Consider the following 22180-nt stretch of genomic DNA (forward strand, 5'->3'; position numbering starts at 1 on the left):
ATACTGTCACAGTGGAATAAAATTAGCTTGAAAAATGATCTAAAGGCACATGATGCAGTTCATTATGTACAACAGCAACAGCAGCGGTTTCCCAGTGTTCATAAAGGCTGCTCCATTAAATTTACCTCCAGTCAATAATTAGGAGTCCACAAATAAACCTGGGCAATTAAATCAATACTGCCTGGCAATTATATTCCAGAGTCCAGGCTCAGTGGCACAAAAAGGCACTATATCAAGCTGCAGTATTAAGCAGTCTGATGCCATTTTCAACAGAATTTTTTTATACTCACTGGACAGAATAAGCATACATTCAGCTAATGCAGAATGTATGTATATACCTCTCCACGTGTTAACCAAAAAAACTCAGGTCCAGTGTCAGTACAGTTTTAGTAAAATTTAACGAAGCTTTACACGTACAGATTTATTATTTTTATAGTCATAATTATGATAAAATTTCTAATTCAAATAAATACAGGCCATATTTACAAAGTGAACATTTAAAAAATTCATTAAAAAGTTTATTTTTATCATTTTCAAGTTGAAAAGAAAAACCTCATTACAATCATTATTGAATTCTTTGGTGTGTCAGCCACTGAGCTAGGTTCTGGGAGCACCGCATGATTAAGAAATGGCCTCTGTTCTCAAAAGCAAGTAGTCAGTGTAAAAGGCTTTGTCTAGCACCTGCACATCTACACTTAAACAACTTTAAGCAAATGATTTTTAATCACCTATTGTTATTAAAGTGATTCCAGACAATGTTTCAAAAATATATCAAACTGATACTAACATGAATTGTTTATATACAATTTACTTATTCTCGACTTTACTAAAAGCACGGAAACTGATACTTGTTAATATAAATGTAAAATAATTGCATTTAGTATCAGTTTCTATTTTTAATCTTTACACAGAAACATTTACAATGACTTTCCAAAAATCACAGGACAATTTTTGGGGTACTTTGACAAATATGTTTTGGCTTTTACTTATTCCAGTCCATTTAAAAAATAAACAATTAGGTTAAGCCAAAAGAACTATAATGAAAAAGTTTTAGAATACATTACATGCTGTCAGTGATGTCAAAACAAAAGCTGGCTATGACTAGAAAAGCAGGGCTCTCACCTGCCAATAAACTGCCCTTGATCACTTACAAGAGGGGCGCATCCCAGCAGACTATATGTGTATTAAAAAAATACTTGAAAGGGAAGAAAAAGTATCACACAGGTCACAGCGGCAGTCTCAATAGACCCCTCAGGGATTTCAACTCGTCTTGGCCTTGTCATCCTCTATGCAGCTTTCCACTCGGCCCAGAAAATGTCGATAGGAAAATGTTTGAGGGGCCTCTGGTGGAAATTTTTTCATTCTTTCTGCATTGACAGGATGCCAAATCAATATTTACTTCCCACTAACAAGCTGCTCGAGGTCTCAGTAGAAAATATTGTAGAGAATGCGGGAAGACACAGTAATAAACAGCTGTCTGGCTGTGAGGAAAACATGAATTGACTGGAAACAGGTCCATAGTAAAAGGTCACTGAAACCCATGAACTCCTCAGGTGTCCATATCAACTACTAACTTTAAAGACACATAATAAAGAATCTCTTTTCCTAAGAGGTCTGGGAGAATGGATCCTTTTCAGTCTAGCAAGCACAGAGGTTGACTCAATAATTTAATTAATGCATTTGCTAAGACCCATGTTGGCTCTATCCCAAGGCATTTGTTTCATTTGTTAAGTCCCAAAGTACAAATAGAGGGTTAACTTTCCTTTCTACCTATTGGAATACTTCTTTACCTAACAGAAGTAAACAATGGGGAAGTGTTTACAAAAAGTTAGACATCTGGTGAAAATGTAAGGCTTGGAATTCTTATTTGGAAGCTTAATATATGAAACAGAAAAATGAAATACCTGTCCTTCAAGAAGTTTCTGAATGTACAACATCCATTCCTTGTCATTTTCAGCATCAATTTTTGTTTTTTCAATTTCCTAAAGAAAAAAAATAAAAACACTGGTGTTAACGAAATTTATATGAACTTGTTTATACTATTAGATACTGAATAAATCTGGAGTAATATCAGTAGAATTAGATTCAACAAAGAACAGTCTGTCATCTCAAAGTAGAAATATTTAAATCCATGCCCTTTAAAATTTAATTTATAGATACGTACTATGGAAGATATAGCTATATTTATATATTTCACAGTAATTCAGAAATATTTAATTTCTACCTTCACAGTGGAGCTCAGAGTAGGGGCTAATATGGGGGTGAAAGCAATTAAAGTGAAAAATAAGATGGAGTTATATAAAAGAATCATTTACAGGTGACTCTCATGAGATAATACAAAACCTAATATTCCAAAATCTGACTTGTCAGCAGATAACTAAGGAGTAATTGTTCATTACAAACAGAATAGAACATGGCATAACTCTGGTATATTTAAATGCTTGTTGATTCAAACTATCCAATAATCTACTGATAGGCCAGGGACACTCCAACTTAAAGTGCTATAGGTCACAAAGTATTTTCAACCCATCAATTATCATGACAGAATATTTCTGGAATTGAAATGTATTCACATGTACAGTTGATGATTCACTTAAAATTGTAATTTGTTTACAAAAAAAAAAAATTGACTTTCCAAGAAGTGAAGGGCGTGAGAAACTATTATTTGTTGAAATTCACTGTATGGCAGGCATCATGCTAGGCACTTCAGATAGGCTATCACAGTTTCTGATGTGAATTTACTACAGTTCGATATAGTGTAAAGAACATAAATCAGGTGATCTGGGCTCTGCTTGGGCAAATCCTTGGACCTCTGGAAGATGACAGGATCAGTCTAAATAAGCTCTGGTCTATAATGAAATCCAGTAAATATATCAAAATGTACCTATCCCTCTTAGAACAGTGTGTTTATATCTCTTATTCTTTCAGGAAGGACTTGATTTAAGATTGTGTGACATGCATATTACAGTGCTGTGTACTCTTGTCTTCAGACTCCACCTGCCCAGAGGCAGAGGTGCCATTTATTGACAGACATGCACCATCTAGTCTTTGGGGCTATCAAGAGAGATCCTTTTCTAATTCACATATTCAAAGAGGACAACCTTTCTGATTTGCTCATTCAAAGAGGGTTTTTTTTGCTAATCTGTTAGCCCAGAGAGTGCATCATTTTAGAGATTACTTGGTCTCAAAAAACATGGTGGCTCTCTGTTCCAGAATATGTACATGTGTTAGCATCAGTGCATGTGTGAGTGTAAACACATACATGCACACAGGCATACTCACATGAGACACTGTGCTAAATCTGCGTGTTTTAAAATTTCTAGGCAACAGTAGAGGCCTTACCCTTAAATTTTGGTTAGGTTTCTCATCAATCGACATATTTTAATTAAATGCCTATAATAAGGCTTAGTTAACACCCTTGACAGAAGTAATATTACTCCCATGTGTCTTACATTTGGTACTATATGTGATAGTGTTCTTATACTTCAAAGTTTAGAATTTGATAGAAAGTCGCAGACGTTTTGGCATAGCTGCTGAAAACAGAAACTGGGAATTCAACCACTGGATGAAAATAATACCTGTAGGATTCCTTTTAACTATTATCTGAGGATTCTCGGTAGTTCAAAAATCTTTACATATTGTAGATTTGCTCTATTCCAGAAGATCTTTCAGAAGCTGAAGAGGGGGCCAGAGGATGATCTCATACAGACACCCAAGTCTATCATTGAACAAATATTTGTTGAGAAGCTGCTAGTGCCACCATCTTTTAGCATTCCAAAGGATAAAAATCTAATATTCATGAATTAAAGCTCAGAGCCATAGTAGGATAGGAATGAGCATTCTACACATGTTTCGCAAAAGACTGCGTGGTATGAGATTCTGCTGTTACGAGGCAGTGGCTATGTAAAAAATGCAGTGTCTTTCCCAGGAGGTGCTGAAATGCTATTAAAGACTATACCTGTATGCATATAAATTCACTCAGACAGAAGTATTTTACCCAATTTTAAGCAATAAATATTTTTCAACAATATATTTTCAAAGCGTATACTGGTGAATAATAATTTTGAATTTAGCTATGAAAGCCAGTAGATTTGGCACTTTTTAAAAAATATCACAAGGAGAAAAAAACTTCAAATCAATGGAGATCAGCTTAACTAAATCCATTTAAGCTAGCTTAATTAAGTATACTCGTTTACATGATATATAATATGATTAAATTAAAGCAAATGGAGGAGATAGGAAAGAATAAATGAATAACAAGTAATTTGAAAGGTTATAAGTACTAGCTTATTTCTATATTATACAGTTAAATTTCTTTAAAGGCTTTTTGAGTTAGTTAATACTTGATGTGTATCTTTCATTGGCACTTTAACCATCTTACCATCATTAATACTATCTTAAAGATGAAATTCTAAGAGGTATGAAACAAATAAAAATATGTACTTAAGTCCAATGTATAATAAACCCTTTAATAATAAATATTTAAATGATCTTACCACTTGATCTTCTGTGTCTAATATTTCCTCTAAATCTGATCGTGAAATGTTCAGGATAGAAGCTGCCAAGGTCTGGGCTTTATGGGTTGAGGTTTTACAGGCGTCCCTGTTTTTCTTCATTTTTTTAAGCTCTCTTATTTGTCGCCTTACCACATGGACATCATTTTGTAACTCTTTGGCCAAAGCCTGTAACATATTGGAAAGAAATTGGGCTTATATTAAAGTCATAATGAAGACAAAGCAGTAATAACATAAAAATATGAAGATACTAACAAATCATTTTTTTACTAGAATTACTCTGGTTTTAATTACTCTGGAATATAGTGGATTGCTCTTTACCTATTGTCAGCATGCAATAAAAGTTCTCTTCAATGAATACTTAACTAACTTGCTGGATTAAGCAAAGCTCCCCCATCCCTCTTTCAGATACACCAACTGGTATCTTGCTTGGTGAATGCTTACAGCAGGCAGGCTATTTTTAATCAGCACAACAACTTCTACTAGTTGACCTAACACTAAGAGTCAGGTTCTAATTATTCCTCAATGTGCATATATTATTTGTAACAGGTTAGTTACATAATTCATTTAATGGTTACATAAACCAATGAAAGATTACTGCAGAAAGAACTGTTTCTATTTTATCGATAGTAGATTACAAATGTTTTGGAAGAAGTTGAGAAGGACAAATTGGGTCAAAGTTCAATTACATGTGGTAAATTACGACTGGGCAAGACAACAATGAAGGATTGAAGAAAAATCATTAAAAAATCAAGAACTACTTCACAAGCCTTTAAGTTGCCTCTTTGAGAAATCAGTAAAAGCTAGCCCATACCACACCTACGTGTGGGTAACAAAAAGTTACTCCTTAATTTGGTTGGACAGAGTGCTTCAGTACATGGCTTTGTGAGCTGAGAGCAGGTTAGTTAGATGTTTGGGCTGTTTCCAATCTTTTGTTAGCACAAGCAATGTTAGAATAAATAATGGTGCTCAGATATTAATTTTGTATCTCCAGGATATATGGCTAGAATTGAAACTGCTGGATCAAAGGGTATGTATAACTATAATTTTGACAGCTGTTACTTAATTCTATCCCTGTTCTCCATCCAAGATAGTACTAATATATATCTCCACAAAGAATGTATAAAAGTATCTGTTTCTCCACACAACTAGCAAAATACCAATATGTTATTTCAGAGTAGCTTGTGTTTTCACTGTATTTTAAAGTTTCATTTCTCTCATTATAAACAAAGTTGAGCATCAGCCTTAAGAAATAATTATATTTTCTTTGTCATTTTTTGGTTTTTCTTAGGGATTTATAGGAGTTCTTCACGTATTCGGGAAATTATATTTGCCTATTGTATATATTTCAATTATTTCATTATTTGTTCTTTTTCTTTTGACAGTACTGTTTGATGTCAGAGAAAAATATTTTTAATTTTGTATGTATTCAAATTAAAGAATCTTTTCCTTTCTCGCTTTTGAATTTAGTGGGATACTTTAAAAAGCATTCTCCACAATGAGGTATATAAAAATACTTTCAAACCACAATTTTTTTTGCTACTTTTTTACTTTTCAGTTAAAATTTTTTTATCCATTTGTAATCATTTAGAAGATTATTAAATAAAATCATGCTCACTTGTCCCATCACCACTTAGCAAACAGTCCATCTTTCTCCAAGTGATTTCATAAATGTTTGTCAGTGTCTGAACTTTCTATTCTGTTCCATCTCTTTTTATTAGTTAAGTTTTATATTTGAGTATATTTTAACTAATGAGGCTTTACAACACATTTTAACATTGGGTAAAGCTATCTCTCTCTTACTACTCTTCTTTATCAGATTTTTCTTGGTGTTCTTTATCAGATTTTTCTTGGTGTTCTTGCTTGTTTGGTTTTCCATATGAATTTCACATTCAGCTTGTGTAGATTCTCTGCCCCTTAAAAAAATCTTACTGTGGTAATTTTATTTCAATCATGTTACATTTTATTCGGAGCATGTTGACATTTTGGAATGCTGAGTCTTCCTAATCAAAGAACATGGTATTCCTTTCCATTTGTTTAGGTCTTTATCTGTGTTTCAAAGGATTGTTTTAAAGTTTTCTCTTTATAGATCTAGTTTATTTCTGGGCATTTTATTTTATTTTACATACATTTTCTTATTTTTATAGGAGTTTTTCAGTTGATTACTTTTTCTAGGAATTCAAATAACTAACTGCAAAGACTGATAACTTTATCTCCTTTTTTAAATCTTTATACCTCTAATTTACTTTTCCTTTCTTATATATAATACCTCTCAGTTTGATCATGTGTTGTCTTCCTAATTTGGTTTAGTTGTCCATCATGTTTTCTCATAGTTGACTGAACTTTAAGAGGGCTAATCTGAATTTGTTGCCAGTTTCTATATATTCATTTACTTAGGGTTAATTATTTGAGCTTTATTATTTTCCTTTGATTATGTCATTTTTCCATGATTCTTCATAATCCCTGTATCTTTGCACTGGTGTCTGTACATTTAAGGAAGCAGCCACTTCTTCCAGCCTTTACAGGTTTTCTTCAGCAGGAATAGTCCTTCACCAGTCAGTCCAACCTTTGGATTTGAACAGGCCAGCAGACAACATCCATGGGTAGGCAGGCAGTACTTGCTGTCAGGTTCTCTAGCTGGGCAGGGCTGCTGCCCATACTGCTAAGGTCAGGTGGGGCCACTGGTTGGGCTCTGCAGTCAGACAGGGCTGCTGGCTAGGCTCTAGAATTGCTTCCTGTTGGGCAGGATCACAGGCTATGCTCATTGGCCATGTGCTGCCATGTGTTAGGCTTTGCAGTTGGGCTGCAGGTAGGCTTCATAATCATCCACAGTTGGGGGGCATCCAGGATAGGCTCTCCGGTCAAATATTGCTGCTGGTTGGACTCCTTGCTCAGGCAGGGCTGCACATTGGGCTGCATGATGAAGCAGGGCTGCAAGATGTATGCTGCAGTTGGGTGGGGTCACTGGCTTGGTTCTCTCTCTGGACAGGACTACTGGCTTTGCTGTGTGGTTGGTCAGTGTTGTTACAGGACTCCCAGGTCAGGCTGGCTGCAAGCTGGGTTCCATCATTAAGTGGGGCTACAGGCTGGGTTCCTTGACCAGGTGAGGCTGTTGATGTGCTCTGCACTTGAGCTCCCTGGTTGGATGGGGCTGTCAGCTGTGCCCCATAGTTGTTGGGGCTAAAGGCTGCACTCCATGGCTAGCCAAGTTCCCTGGTTGGATGGGGCTGTCAGCTGTGCCCCATAGTTGCTGGGGCTAAAACTGCACTCCATGGCTAGCCAAGCTCCCTGGTTGGATGGGGCTGTCAGCTGTACCCCATAGTTGTTGGGGCTAAAGGCTGCACTCCATGATCAATTGAGGTAACTGACTGTATTCTGGGGTCTGGCAGGGTCAATGGGTTGGCTCTCTGCCCAGGCATGGCCATAGGCTGTGCTTAGCAAATGGGCAGGGCTGTGGGCTGAGCTCTATAGCCAGGTGGGGTTGCTAACTAGGCTCCTTGGTCGGCGGGGTCCAGACTGTGCCCCACAGTTGGGTAGGGACTGTGGTGCGGCTCCCTGCCTGGGTGGGTACGTAAGCTGGGATCTGGGGCTGGCAAGGCTGCTGTTCCAGGTCTCAAGGTGGGCAGGGCACAATGGGAAGGAGGGTGGTAGTAATTAGTGAAAAAGTGGTAAGGCCAGTGAATTTGAGTTACAATCAGGTCAAAAATTGTTGCACTATGAGCACAAAAAGAAATAGTGGTCAAAGAATAAAATGTTGGAAATGGAGATTTTGGAATTCAGTTATTCGTAATGACAAGGCCAAGGGTAGTGTTTCTTAGTGGGAACATTTTTGGCATTTGAGAAAAATGACAATTTTTCACTATATGAGATTTTTCTTCCCAATGCAGAACTTTTAACCACCCTGGCTCCTGGGTATTGAATGCTAGTAGCATCTACCAGTCAGTGTAACACAAAGCACCCACATACATTTCCAAATGCTCCGTAAGATAGGTGGTGATCCAAAGTTGAGAACCATACATCAGGGGTATGATGATGGAAATAATCATTGGAAGTGAGGATGCTGAAGAATAGAAAGGGAATATCCAATAGGGGATTGGATGGCTTACATGGATATGAAGTCACCATAAGTCATAACAGAATTGTGTTGGAGAGAAAGATAATCCAGGTGCTAAGCTGTATGACTAGCATTCTAAAATGAGATACAAATAATTTGGGTGGGTGACTCTAATATGTTCCAATTGGCTTCTGAGATCTATTTGAATATTCATTCCTACATCTTACTCATCCCAACAGAATTTCTAAATAGGTATGAATAATACAGGAATTCCAAGATCAACCCTCATGTACCATGTGTCATTAAAGAGGTACCTAAATGAAGCATAAGCAATACTAGGTGGCCTACATAATGAGTAGTGTTGTTACTACATGATATATTCCATATGCCTTCAATTCCAATGCATTGATTATTAGAAAATACTATGTTGTTTGGTTGAAATATACTTCATAATGCATGAATGATCATTTTCCCATCCAAAGTGTATCTTTCAGATATAGTAGAGCCTTCACTGTACTAGGTTCACTGAAATGTTTTACCTTCCGCCCACATATCAAAGCTAACTTTTCATTTTTATAAGGTCACACTTGCCTTGTATTTACATGTTGGGTCTCAGCATTACTTTCCTCTTTTTTAAAATAAACAAATCAGCCTGTTTTCAACACTGGGCGCTACTTCCATCTGGCCTTTATCTTTACTTCTCTTTTATTTGTTACAAAATTGCCTTCTATTACCAGTTCAAAATCTGCTCAGTTGCTCTCTGAGCAACTCTAAAGCCCCCTCAAAGGGTTTTGAAAAACCCTGTAAATTGTCATTTGCTAAAAACACTGTAAGTTTTAAAAAGTGTCACTCTACACATATCAGTGGAATAATGATCCATAGCTAACACTTATTATCAAGTTAAGTAAAAACACTGTATGGCACAAAGTAAGCATTCAATAAATGTTAACTGAATTTCCAAAAACTGACGTCAGCCTTCTTGCAATTCTTGGGATATCATGAGCTAGGAATTATCCCAATATCTGAGGATATTGTCAAAATATGAATGGTTTTTAGACATACATATCAACTTAATTTACTTTACTTTTCAATTACTATAATTTATTGTAACCAGCCACCAATAATGTTTGTGGAAAATATAGTAAACGATCCCACTTCTGTCTTATTAGATTTAGTTTTCCACTCTTTGAGTCTTTGTCTGTGATACATGTAATTTTTAGTTTCATTGAATCATTATGGATTGCTTGGACTTTTTTCAGTAAGATTACATTGTGAAGAAGGCAAAAATTTGTGGCTGAAATACTCTGGAGTCACTCTTGCCATCATGGTTTTTGGGATAAAAAATGAATTTTTAAAAAACGGGTTTTTAAACAGCTTTATTGAGATATAATTTACATAAAGTTTTCCAAATAAGGAAATGTATTTTTATTATGAAACTTTTCTCTAAACACAGCTGTCATTTCCTTTTTCAGTATAATGACAGGGTGAAAAGAGTTAATTCAAGTTGAATTGTATCATAGACCTGTTTATAAATCTTAATTAACAGTGCCAAGGTATTAACAATTGTATGTGTAAAATTAAAATTCTAATGCTCCACAAATGTATTCACTAAAGAAGCAAGAAATTTATATACCAAAAGCATCTTACTAAATCTTACCAAAGCAAGTACATATTGATAATGAAACCATTTATGCTTCCAGCTAAATACTGTTTTTTGGCTGGTATTTATTTCATAGCTAACAAAATCCACTGAAAAGATGGAGCTTGGCAAATGACTCTCACATACAGGCACATTAACAAGCCTGTATCAGGGCTGAGTCAAACTGAGCAAACACTTCTAGAAATTTCCCTTGTGTGTTTTATTCAGTTATTAGGAGAATTCAAAGCCTCAGCTCTGCCACATATATCCAGCCCAGATGCTCAAAGTACTTGATTTCACCCCAGGGCCAAATTCCATATTCAAGACTAGATCTAGAACAGATGGCCACTCCACCTCTACCATAATCTGGTTGCGCCCTATGAATAAATGAAAAGACTAAAGGGAACATAGATTCCACAACAGGGCCAGAACAAACATTATTACTATTAATACTACTAATAATATTTATTAAGTACTTTTGTGTACATGATACCCTAATAAGCTCTGCATAGAATGAGTCCTGGTGATCATAATGTTCCATGTAGGTACCATGTGCATTCCTTAACTACGCTCATTAAGGAATGCACATAGTTCTCACTGTTCACAGAGTTTTCCATTTGAGCAGTGACTATAAGTCCAGTACTATTCTTGAAGCAGATATAAATCAATTCCTCAAGAATTTACTGAGCCCTGTTATGTAACAATACCCTGAAGACAACAAATGACAACGTTCCTTTCCTCAAGTTGGCTTTAATCTACTTGAAACAGAAAGAAAAATACCAGTTTACAACTGTGTTAATGTACATATAATAAATGTTCAGGAGACGAGTCAGAGCCATACTACTACTGCTATTACTACTACTGATAATAATAGTTGATATTGAGATAGCAATTAGCCACTGTTCTGATCTTTAGCTATTGTAACTTATTTAAATTCTCACTTCGCTTATGTTCCATTATTAAACTCATTCTACAGATAAGGAAACTGAGGCACAAGGATTCAGTCACGATCCTGAAGTCAGAGAGCCAGTAAATGGCAGAGTTGAGCTCTATCCTCTTAACTACAGAGTTAAAGGACAGATTCATGACAGAGAAAGGCCCAGAGTCAAATCTGAAGGAGAGAACAAAGAGGGGAAGGCATTTTGGGTGAAAAGAAAACTTGAGCAAAGGCAGGAGTAAGCACAATATGGGTGAAAGAGTAGTGGGAAAGAAGATTAGACTTCAGCAGAATAACACCCAGCTATGGAAGGTCTTAAGTATTTAAAAAGGAGGAAGCATTGATCTAATGCACCTAATGTGGTAGTAGTTAAGGAGTCATTGATGATATGCTGCTTCAGATGGTGGGTCCTAAGCATTTCTGCCTAGACCTAGGGCCATATGTGCAAGGACAAGAAAGATGATAATCATGCCTTTCTTAAGACCCAAATATCCAGTCTCTGCCATCAATATATGGTTTTAGCATTAATTTGCTGGTGGCTCTATATTTGAAAAATAGGTTATACAGCAGACATGGTACCAATAGCAACTATATGTTGGCACTAAGACACGGTTAAGAAAAACAAATGTCAAATTGCCATTGGAAGTCATGAGTTATAAATGGTCTTACTAAATGTCAAACTGATATGTATTGTTATTTGAATTCAATTCTTAAAAACAATGTAAGGAAGTGCTTCTAAAACTTTATTATGTATAATAATCACTTAGTTAACTTGTAAAATGCAGATTAGGCTCCACTCCAGACAGGATTTTGATTCAATAGATTTGGGGCCCAATATTGTGTATTATATTTAAATGCAGTAGAAACAGGATTCTGATGCAGGTAATTTAAACCTGAAACAAAGTGTAAAAATTCTGAAAGAGTACCGAAGACAGCCTGTCCATATTTATCATCTTTCCCTATTATATAATCTTTGAAACATTATTCAAATTAAAAAGTCATGAAACCACAGCAATCCTAAATTCATCTATTAAGACATCTACTCAATATCACTGTTGCTGAACAATATGAAGGACTAACATTACCCTTGAATAATTAGAGTTTAGATACCCACTTCATCATTAAATACTATTTATATCATTGGATATAAAGAAAAAGTTTCTTAAAGATAATTTTTGCTGAACTACTTTGTATGGAGAAATATACCCATTACCTTATCATGGAAGTCATGAAACTTCAAGTATATGATAATCAGATATACAGTCATGAAATTAATTTTTCTATTTTGAAAACTTCTGATTCTCATTCATCCTTCTTTTTTAAAGTGCCACATTCAAAGAATGTTTCAAGGAAAAACAATGATTAGCATTTTGAATAAATCTCATAATTATATATTTCCTATTTTATATCTTAGCCAAAAGCTCCACAAACAAAATGCTAAGTTGAATATAAAACAAAAACCAAGATTTATGAAGGTAATACTCATAATAAAAATGGTTCTACATCATGAGTAAAATAATGACTATATATATATATAACTTTAATTTTAGTTTCAGGGATACATGTGCAGGTTGGTTCTGTAGATAAATTTTGTGTTGCAGGGGTTTGATGTACATACTATTTCATCACCCAGGTAATAAACATAGTACCCAACAGGTAGTTTTTCAGTTCTCATCCTCCTCCCACCCTCAGCCTCAAGTAGGCCCCGATGTCTATTGTTCCCTTCTTTGTGTCCATGTGTACTCAATGTTTAGGTTCCACTTATAAGTGAGAACATGTGGTGTTGGTTTTTTCTTTGTGTGTTAGTTCACTTAGGATAATGGCCTCCAGCTCCATTCAAGTTGCTGCAAAGGACTTGATCTCATTCTTTTCTATGGCTGTGTAGTATCCTATGCTGTGTATGTACCACAATTTCTTAATCCAGTCTATTGTTTATGGGCATTTAGGTTGCTTCCATATCTTTGCTATTGTTAACAGTGCCGCAACGAACATACGCATGCATGTGTCTTTATGGTAGAAGGATTTATATTATTTTGGTTATGTACCCAATAATGGGATTGCTGGGTCAAATGGTAGTTCTGTTTTTCACTTTTTGAGAATTTCCAAACTGCTTTCCAGAGTGGCTGAACTAATTTACATTCCCACCAGCAGGGTATAAGTCACAATATTTAATGAAAGTGTTCACTATAAGTTAAACAGTGAAACTATTCAACAAACATTTACAAAAAACAGAGTTTTGAATCTGGAAAAGGTAAATTACATTTACTAAAATTAATACTTTGCAATCATTTAGGATCCTCAGAGGCAGGCATTATTGGCTTCACTTCACACCAGTTGAAATATTCATTAAAAGAGATAAAGGAGATAAAATGTTTTATCAATTCATTTTGTAGATATTTTTAAAATGAGAAAACTCCCAAGGTATCTGTGATTTCCAAAGAAGCAAAGTAAGGAATTTCCTCTTCGTGGAGTACTCAATAGTGGCATAAAATGTTATTAACTTCTATGTCTAGGGGAATGAAGGCTTTCTAGGGCTCTTCAGCTTTTAGATAATTTCTAGATGGTACACCTCTGCAGATACTTGAGTTTGTCTTCTCTTTGTTCTGTTTGTCATGTGCCATTGCTCTGTCTATTCCATGTGTTGATAGTTTGTGGCCTGGGCTTCAGATGTCTCTTAGCATCACTGAACACTGAGCAAGTTTCTGGTTGTTCCTGCTTGAACAATTTTCAAAAGGAGAGTAGGGTGGGAACAGCTTAATTCTTTCAACTTAAAACCTGTCCAGATGACTTGACTACTACGATTTCATAACTAAATTGACATTAAGAAAGAAATATTAATAAGATGGTAGAAAATTTTAAATTCAAACTATAAAAATAAATTATTTATGGAGGAAGTATTAGCAATGTGACAAATAGGGTAGAAGAAGATGCTTTGTGTGTTAGGAAAGCAGAAAGAAACTTTATTCCCCAAATCATCTTAAGTAGGCTACTGCGTATCTGCCTAAAGTAAAGTACAAGTTAGTAAACGACAAGTAATTCAAACCTTCACAAATGTGGTGAACTCTTCTACTTTTTCATTGGCTAACAGCAATGTCTTCTGTGCACCTTCTAGGACCTGTTCACTTTGCAATGCTAATCCTTGAAGCTGCTTAGATGCTGCTGTTTCAATTTCTGCCATTGCAGATTCAGTCTCGCTTATTCTTGATACTAGGAGAGTAAGCTTGAGATCCTGCAAAAGATCAGCAGTCATAAAATAAAAGATATTTTATAAACAGATTTGGAAGAGTTAGTTATACATGTCAAATAAGGAAAATATTTTATTATTCTCTCTATGTATTTATTATTTGGGTAAAATTAATGGTTATTTTCATTAACTTTCAATAAAACATCCTAAGTACATATTCTCATATACTTATCATCTAAATTAGTTTATGATTTTTAAAGATTACAAATAATTAAAAGCATGGAAGCTATTTTAGACCAAAAGATCCTCTACATAACATGGAAACATTTAGTTTGAAAGTTTAAGTGGGCCTACAAAATTTAGATCTACTTGTATAAATACCAGTGTTCAATACCAGTTTTCATTTCTTAAAAACTATCAAGACAAACACAACCTGTTTTCTCTAATACAGAAATATCTTGAACGTTAAACAAATGTTTAGCGTTTCATGTAGGGATACAAATCCTCTTTGCACTTATCTGAAGTGTTTAAGTAGCTTGTGGTTTTGGGAAGGAAAAAACCAACAATGTTAAAAATGAAACAAACACGATTATATTCCATCTGTAATCTAAAATGCCCTTTTTAAAAGCATACCTTTTTTTCTAACTCCTCTTTAGATTTCTGATACATCTGTTCATACTGTGACTTTTCTTTTACAGCAACATTAAGTCTTTGCTTTAGTGAATCAATTGATACCTTCTTGTTGGAACATTCTTCAGTTAATGTCTTCACCTACATTAAAAGCATAAAGGTAATTATTATTGTTGAAGGCATTCTAATAATATACTGTGTTTGTTCCAACAGAAACTAAATGAGTGAATGAGTCTACTTCCATTTATTTTCTCATAACTCTATCATATTCAAGTATTATACTTACAGAACTCATATTATGAATGAAAGTAACAATCCTTAAATCAGTAACAAAAACCAAAATTGCATACAAACTAAATGAATACTGGTATGTATATTCTTGCACCCAATAACACAATATTAATGTTCAATACATATCCATTAATTACTAATCTAAACTTCCTAAGGCAGGGGATGATTGTTTTGACTCTGAAACAAGCCAAGTTATAGGTAACTTTCCATTGTATTCTCTAAAATAACTATTACATACCTTTTTTTGGATGAAATAAAACAAGTAATAGGATATTTTATATATATATATAGCTTATTTATAAGATTATAATATGTGTATGTAACTCAAAGCATAACACAAAAAATAGTTTTTCAGTTTAATGCCACTAAAGATATATGTTATTTATATAAAGATTCCAAGGCTATGTATGAAATTATTACTGAAGTTAAAAAATAGCAAAATTGAAAGGATAACATTGAAAAAGCCTATAGGAAGTGATTTTAACTTGCACAGGTGTGTAGAAGAGAAGAGAAAGAAAATCCATATGGATTCGTCATGCTCATGTGAAAGTTTCTTTCTTAAATCAATTTGACCTAAGAGATACTTAAATTTTCATTTTCAACAAGGAAAGTAAAGGAGATGTTCTCTCAGGTGTGGATAACATTTAGTGAATGCCAAAGCACAGGGTGCTTTTTGAGTTGTGAAAATAGCACCTTTAAAAAAAAAAACAAAAGAAACCCTTCTACTTTAGGTCATATATTACGTAACTACTTTAACTACAACTCCCTTTGCATGTACAACTCCATTCCCATGTAAAATTCATTCAGGGTATCCAAGAAGAAAGTACATTTTTAAAGAACTTCTGATAGTTATTGGTAACCAAGTTTTCACTAAGAAATATAAGCTTGATTCTATCATAAATTACAGTTTTAAATTAAATACTGAATAAAATGTAATTATGTATCCTAAAAATATTGAGGATTTTTCATCTTCTCATGGAATATTTATAAATAGAAACAGAATGTGTGGCCATATTATGTATGAGGTTTTAGAGAATTGAATTTTAAAATAAATAATGTACTTTCAGAGCAAAGAGTGTTACTTTGTAACAGTAAATACATATCCTATCAATATTTTCTATACATTTATTAGGATTAAATGTTTGTGGTAAGAGAGTAAATACAACAGGAAGTGATATTTTTAGTGTCAGTAAAGATAAAAATTGATACCTTTTTATCAAGATTTTGTAACATTTCACTAAAACTCTTGTTACTTTCCAAATTTACTTTCTGTCGAAATTTCAAGTCCTCTATCAAATGTCTTTTCATAGTTATATCCCTCTCCATTCGAGACATCCTTGAAAAAAAAAAAAAAAGGTGACATCAAGAGTGACAGAAAATACCTTAACAGTGGTGATATCTTACATTTTATCCAATATTATATCTACTGTTAGTTTTTAAATGCTATGTGATATTGACACTGTAAATCAGTAAAATGAATTGCACTGCATAAGATATTGTTCTTTTAATATTTTGAACACTTGTAAAATCTATAGTTGTGACTTGGTAATTATACAATTACATATATGTATTAAAACAAAATATATAAGAAATGAGAAAAATTAATAACACTTATGAAAACTTAGAACTATTTCATTTAAATTACATTTTTACATTGCTGTGAAAAATCAAGGTGATATATGAAGATAATCAAAAGCATAACGATAAGAAAAAAATCTTATACTTCAATAAACAAATGCAAACTCTTGTAATGAAACTAAATTAGCCATAATATCTTCTAATTTAATATAATTTGAGATTCAATCCACACAGCTGTTTAGCATAAGTTGATGAACTATTAAGTATAAAATGGTAGATGCTGTGAGAACCACTGCTACTGCTGCTGCTGCTGCTACTACTAAAACAAGAATGACAATAGCTAACATGTATCGAAGGCTTACAATGTTCCAGTCACTGTTATAAGTGCTTTACATGTATTAACTCATTTATTCCTCGTAAGAACCTAACTTAATATTATTAAATTTAGGCATAGGCCTAGTAGGTAGGGAAGCCAGGATTCAAAGAGTGTTAATCTAGAGCCCTGTTAAACAATAAGCAAGACTTACTCTTAATTGATAAATAAACTTCAAAATATTATCAGTTAAAAAATTAACCAAGCTTTTTGTCTAATGCTTTTATCTATTCATATCACTTCTAAGTGCTCTTCACTTATAATGAGGTCTACAGGTGTGTTTGTGAGATACATATATCTCAAATGTATCAGAGACAACTGGAATTCTATCTAAACATCTTACTATTTCTAAGCAATAGTGTAGCTTTGAAAGATACAGAAAGAAAATAATTTTGATTCAGTGGGGTAGAGCATTTAAAATCTTCTTACTGATAAACACAAGAGTACAAACTTCCATAACCTCCGGTTATTTTAAACACAAAACTTTCCTTTTTTTACCTTAGCTTTATAAGCTTAGGCATTAAATCCAATACAAATACTAATCATATATTTGGGGGGCCAAATAACCGCCACATTGTAAAGTTTTTCATTCATTGTCTCGAAGCCATTAATTTGTATTTATTCAAAATTAAATATGTTTAATAACGGAAACTTAACTTCATCATTATCTAATTTAAAAAAGTAAATAGCTTGCCATTAATCATGCTATACATAGTATTCCTTAAACTTTCATCTTATGTAGGTTTAAATATGAACTAGGGAAGGAAAACGTAAACATTAGCAGTTTCTTGGGGGCACGTTTAATAGAGCTGGTTGCCACTAGGTGGCACCAAATACAATGGATAGAAATACAAAGACCATACTTTTCATGCATTTCCTTTATGTGTTCTTCTTTTGCTAGGAGTTCAAATTTCAAAGACTTCGCATTTGATGACTGTTTAGTGAGTTCATTAGTAGCATTCTAGATTAAAAATAGAAATAAATTTAAATATACCTTATAAAACCTTGGTCTAAGGCAGCATAAAAATAAGTGCCACTCTAAAGAAGAATACATCTACAATAATTATGGTAAACAATAATTAAAATGAATATTTTAATATTTTAAATGCTTTATTTTATATGTTGTAATAGAAATAATAATACTAAAACTTTTATATAACATGCCAAACTATACAGGAACACAATCATTTAAGAATTGCAAAGAGTATGTATCCAAAATACATTTACAGGAAATACAAATTGTCCTGGTATAATGTAAATATGTGAATAATTAAGAATTTTAATGATTTAAGAAGATCACTTAAAACAAATACTGGATTTACTAACATCTTAGACAAAATATGGTCACAAATGCTTTGCTGCTCATCAAGCAGGGGAATCCATTTCCTAACCCACTGAACGTAGTCTCGCTTGTGACTTGCTTTGTCCAAAAGAATGCAGCAGAAATGAATTGTGTAAATTTCAGTTCCCAGGCCTTAAAGCTTTGTGGCTTCTCTCTTTCCCTTCTTGGAATGCTGCTCCAGGATCACCTTGCTAGGAATACAGTTGATGTATCATGTGGAAGTGTACCAAGGTACTCCAGCTGACAGGTAGTAGACCAATTGTCCGATCTATGAGTGAGGCTATTTTGTATCTTCCAACTAGGGAAATCTTTGGTTTGAAAAAATCCAGGGATATGAGGTAGCCCAGAAGAGACCAGCAAAAGAACTTCCCAGTCAACCCACAAAATCTTAAGAAATAATAAACTGTTGTTTTAAGCCACGATGTTTTGGGATAGTTTGTTAGAGAATAATGATAACTGATAGAAAACCTCATGAATACTCAATCCTTCTTTACTTGAAGTTATTAATAATGCTACTTATTACATTATTTATAAATAATTATTAGTTTTTCAAAGCAAAACATGTTTGTTGTGTGGTGTTTCTTGTCAGTAGAGCCTAGGAACCAGAGGTGGTAACTAGAGTGTTAGAATACCTTTCAATTTTGACTCTAGTTCCAACTAAATGTGTAATCTAAGACATCACTTAGTCTTTTTGGTATTTAGTTTTTCCACACTCAAGATAGTGCTGACATACTCACATTAATCCACTTGTTAAGTTTTAAAAGTATTAAATAAATATAAACGTAATAAAATATAATAGCTTTTAAAATATTTGGAGTAGTTATTTAGCTAATATTTCTAAACTACGATAAATTTTTTCTATTAGAACTATTCCTAGGTTTGGATGTTTGACTCACGCTAAAAATAATTTGAATTTGAAAAGATTAAACTATTAATTACCCAAGGTAAATGTAATTCATCAGACTGACTTTAAATATCTCATGGGTATAACATACAAATAGAACATTTGAAATAATTTTAATTTTTACATGAAACATTAATTTTTCTTAAAAACCCAAAGCTACCTCAACATGGTAACTCTTTTGAATGTTATGTTTTGATCAAATGTGTGTGTAATGCAATCAAAATTTCTACCATATTTTGCATGTTTACAGTGATGTATTGTGTCTTATTTCCAGCACTGCCTGAATAACATGTTCCACAGTAGTCACACTAGTCAATTTATCAAATAATTGAAGCGTTTGCTTTAATCATTAATTTTCAATTCTTTCTCTGATGATTGTTCATTCAGTTAGAAATATGGACACCCATGATTATGCTAAGCTAATAGTGATATGTTAACATAGTGATATCATATTATAAATATTATCACTATAAATTATATATGATATACTAATATGTATTATATTATCACTATACTATAATATAGTGATGGCTTTAGGGACTATTGTGATATAAATGTCTACTTATCCCTCCTCTAAATGGTCCCAGATGTGCTTTTCAAATTTTGTATTTACCTTAACATTTTCATATTGCCTTTTTTTCTCTGTCAATCTTTTGTTTGTAATTTTTTGCTTCTGTGTCATTATTCCTGCCTAAAAACAATCATCCTACCCCTTAATACGCATACTTCTAGTGTGCTGCACTGAAGGTGTTTTCTGCTGAGAAGTAAAATAAACTTAGAATTGTATTTAAAATAAAAGATACAGGCAGTAAATAAAGCCTGACGGTATCTTCAATGGAATGAGTTAAGTGGATATTAAGATAACTGGTTGATTCTTTTCTGTTTTTAGACTTAAGGCTGTATTTCATGTGGCTGAAAATGCTGTTAACTTTGACTTGGAGAATTGAGAGAAAAGCAATTTATAATAAATAAAACAATGCCAGGTTGAGATACACTTTTGGCCAAGATCTCTAAATCTAACAGCTATTTCATTTGATCCTCCAAAATTTTTATCAGATGGGTAGAAAGGTATCCCTGCTTTAGACCTCTAGAGAAGTTAAGTAATTTCCTTGACCAGGTTGACGAGAAGTTAATGGCCAAAAAGTGATCGAAACCCAGGTCCTTTGTCCCTTTTCCATTCCCTACTATACAATATATATCTGTAACACAACTTAAAATCTGGTAATTTCCTTGTAATACATCCTTTGATGTATGATGTGAAACACATACATCAAAAATGTCACAATGGTAAAAAGTCATCCCTGTTACAGCTTTCCTATACTAAGTTTATTGAATATTTTTTTAAAATTTGCATAGTATAACAATTAGGAGCATGGACTATGCAGCCAGATGGTTTGAGTTCTCATCTCGGCTCTATATACAGTACTTGTGTGATCTCGGACAAGTAACTTATTCTCTCTGTGTCTCAGTTTTCTCAACTGTAAATGAACCAGAGACATCAGAAAAGTATATGTAAAATTACACAGAAAAGTCTAATATTAACTGGATAGTATAGAAAAGATGTATATAAACTTTTAGTATATTCGAATCTAGCCAATTTTCTCAATTAAGTCTAAAAACATTAAGTAGAAAATAAGCTACTTATTAGAAAATCACTATATTAGCAGTTTGATATCTGTTATGTGCTAAATTCTGTTTCCCCTAAACAAATTAGTATGTAGAAGTTCTCACCGAACCCTCAGTACTTTAGAATGTGACTGTATTTGGAGATAAGGCCTTTAAACAGATAATTCAGGTAAAATGAGGTTATTAGGGTGGAATCTAATTCAGTCTGAGTGGTGTCTTTATAAAAAGGGAAATTAGGACACAGACACATAGAAGGAAGACCATGTAAAGACACAGGCAGAAGACAGCCATCTACAAACCAAGGAAAGAGGCCTCAAAAGAAATGAAAACTGCTGACACCTTGATCTTAGACTTCCAGCCTTCAGAACTGTGCGAATAATATATACGTTTGCTATTTAAGATAACCAGTCTGTGGTATTTTGTTATGGAATCTCTACAAACCAGCATCAAAACAAAAACTTTTAGTAGTAGACAGTATTATGTACTTAAAGGTACTTGGTCTTCTAGGAAATTTCTATATGAAAACATGAAACAAGACAAAAGTAAAAACTTATCCTTTTTGTCCCTATACAGTTTGGTCAGTGTTCCAAGACTCTATGTTAGATTATGGACAATCACTTCAAACTAATTGCTTTAGTTCTCTTTCTGACTCACACATTCCTCCAAAGCAAGAGAGAGATTTGTATGTGGGGTAAAAACTTATACCATGGAAAACCATAATGCAAAGAACTTACAGACACTCATATGGATCTATTATTACCAAAAATTATTAGACCATTAGTAGTAAGTAAAATAAGTAAAATATAAATCAACTAAAAACTGTTTATGTAAAAATTATAAATTATGATTTATGTATAAATCAACTTAAAACTATTTATGTCTTTTAGAAGTCAGATTAGACAATACTGGACCTAGCACTCTAATTTATCTTGGTGAAAAACAAAGTTATATCAGAATCATGAGGACTTAAATACATGAAGAATCACAGAAGTAAGAATTAAAGTCTATGTGATAGATAAGATCAAGGAATAGCTCAATGATTTTATCTTCTCTATATGAAACCTTAACACTGAAATGTTCAGTTTACACATTTTATCCCACATTTTCA

At 33.5% G+C, this 22180-nt stretch overlaps 1 protein-coding gene across 11 annotated transcripts in view; it reads right to left on the reverse strand.

Annotated features, from left to right (window-relative positions):
- The window catches only part of CNTLN (centlein), a 365528-nt gene that overhangs the window by 14962 nt on the left and 328386 nt on the right, over positions 1 to 22180 (reverse strand). For all 11 annotated transcript variants that reach the window (XM_031014894.3, XM_031014893.3, XM_063696349.1 and 8 more), the window contains 6 exons: positions 18064 to 18161; positions 16459 to 16585; positions 14962 to 15099; positions 14188 to 14373; positions 4497 to 4682; positions 1905 to 1982 (listed from right to left, as the gene is read on the reverse strand). In XM_031014894.3, coding sequence (XP_030870754.3) covers positions 1905 to 1982; positions 4497 to 4682; positions 14188 to 14373; positions 14962 to 15099; positions 16459 to 16585; positions 18064 to 18161 — 813 coding nt within the window. The remainder of the gene's footprint in view (positions 1 to 1904; positions 1983 to 4496; positions 4683 to 14187; positions 14374 to 14961; positions 15100 to 16458; positions 16586 to 18063; positions 18162 to 22180) is intronic.

Source organism: Gorilla gorilla, chromosome 13 (genome assembly GCF_029281585.2).
Source record: "Gorilla gorilla gorilla isolate KB3781 chromosome 13, NHGRI_mGorGor1-v2.1_pri, whole genome shotgun sequence".
Classification (NCBI taxonomy): Eukaryota; Metazoa; Chordata; class Mammalia; order Primates; family Hominidae; genus Gorilla; species Gorilla gorilla.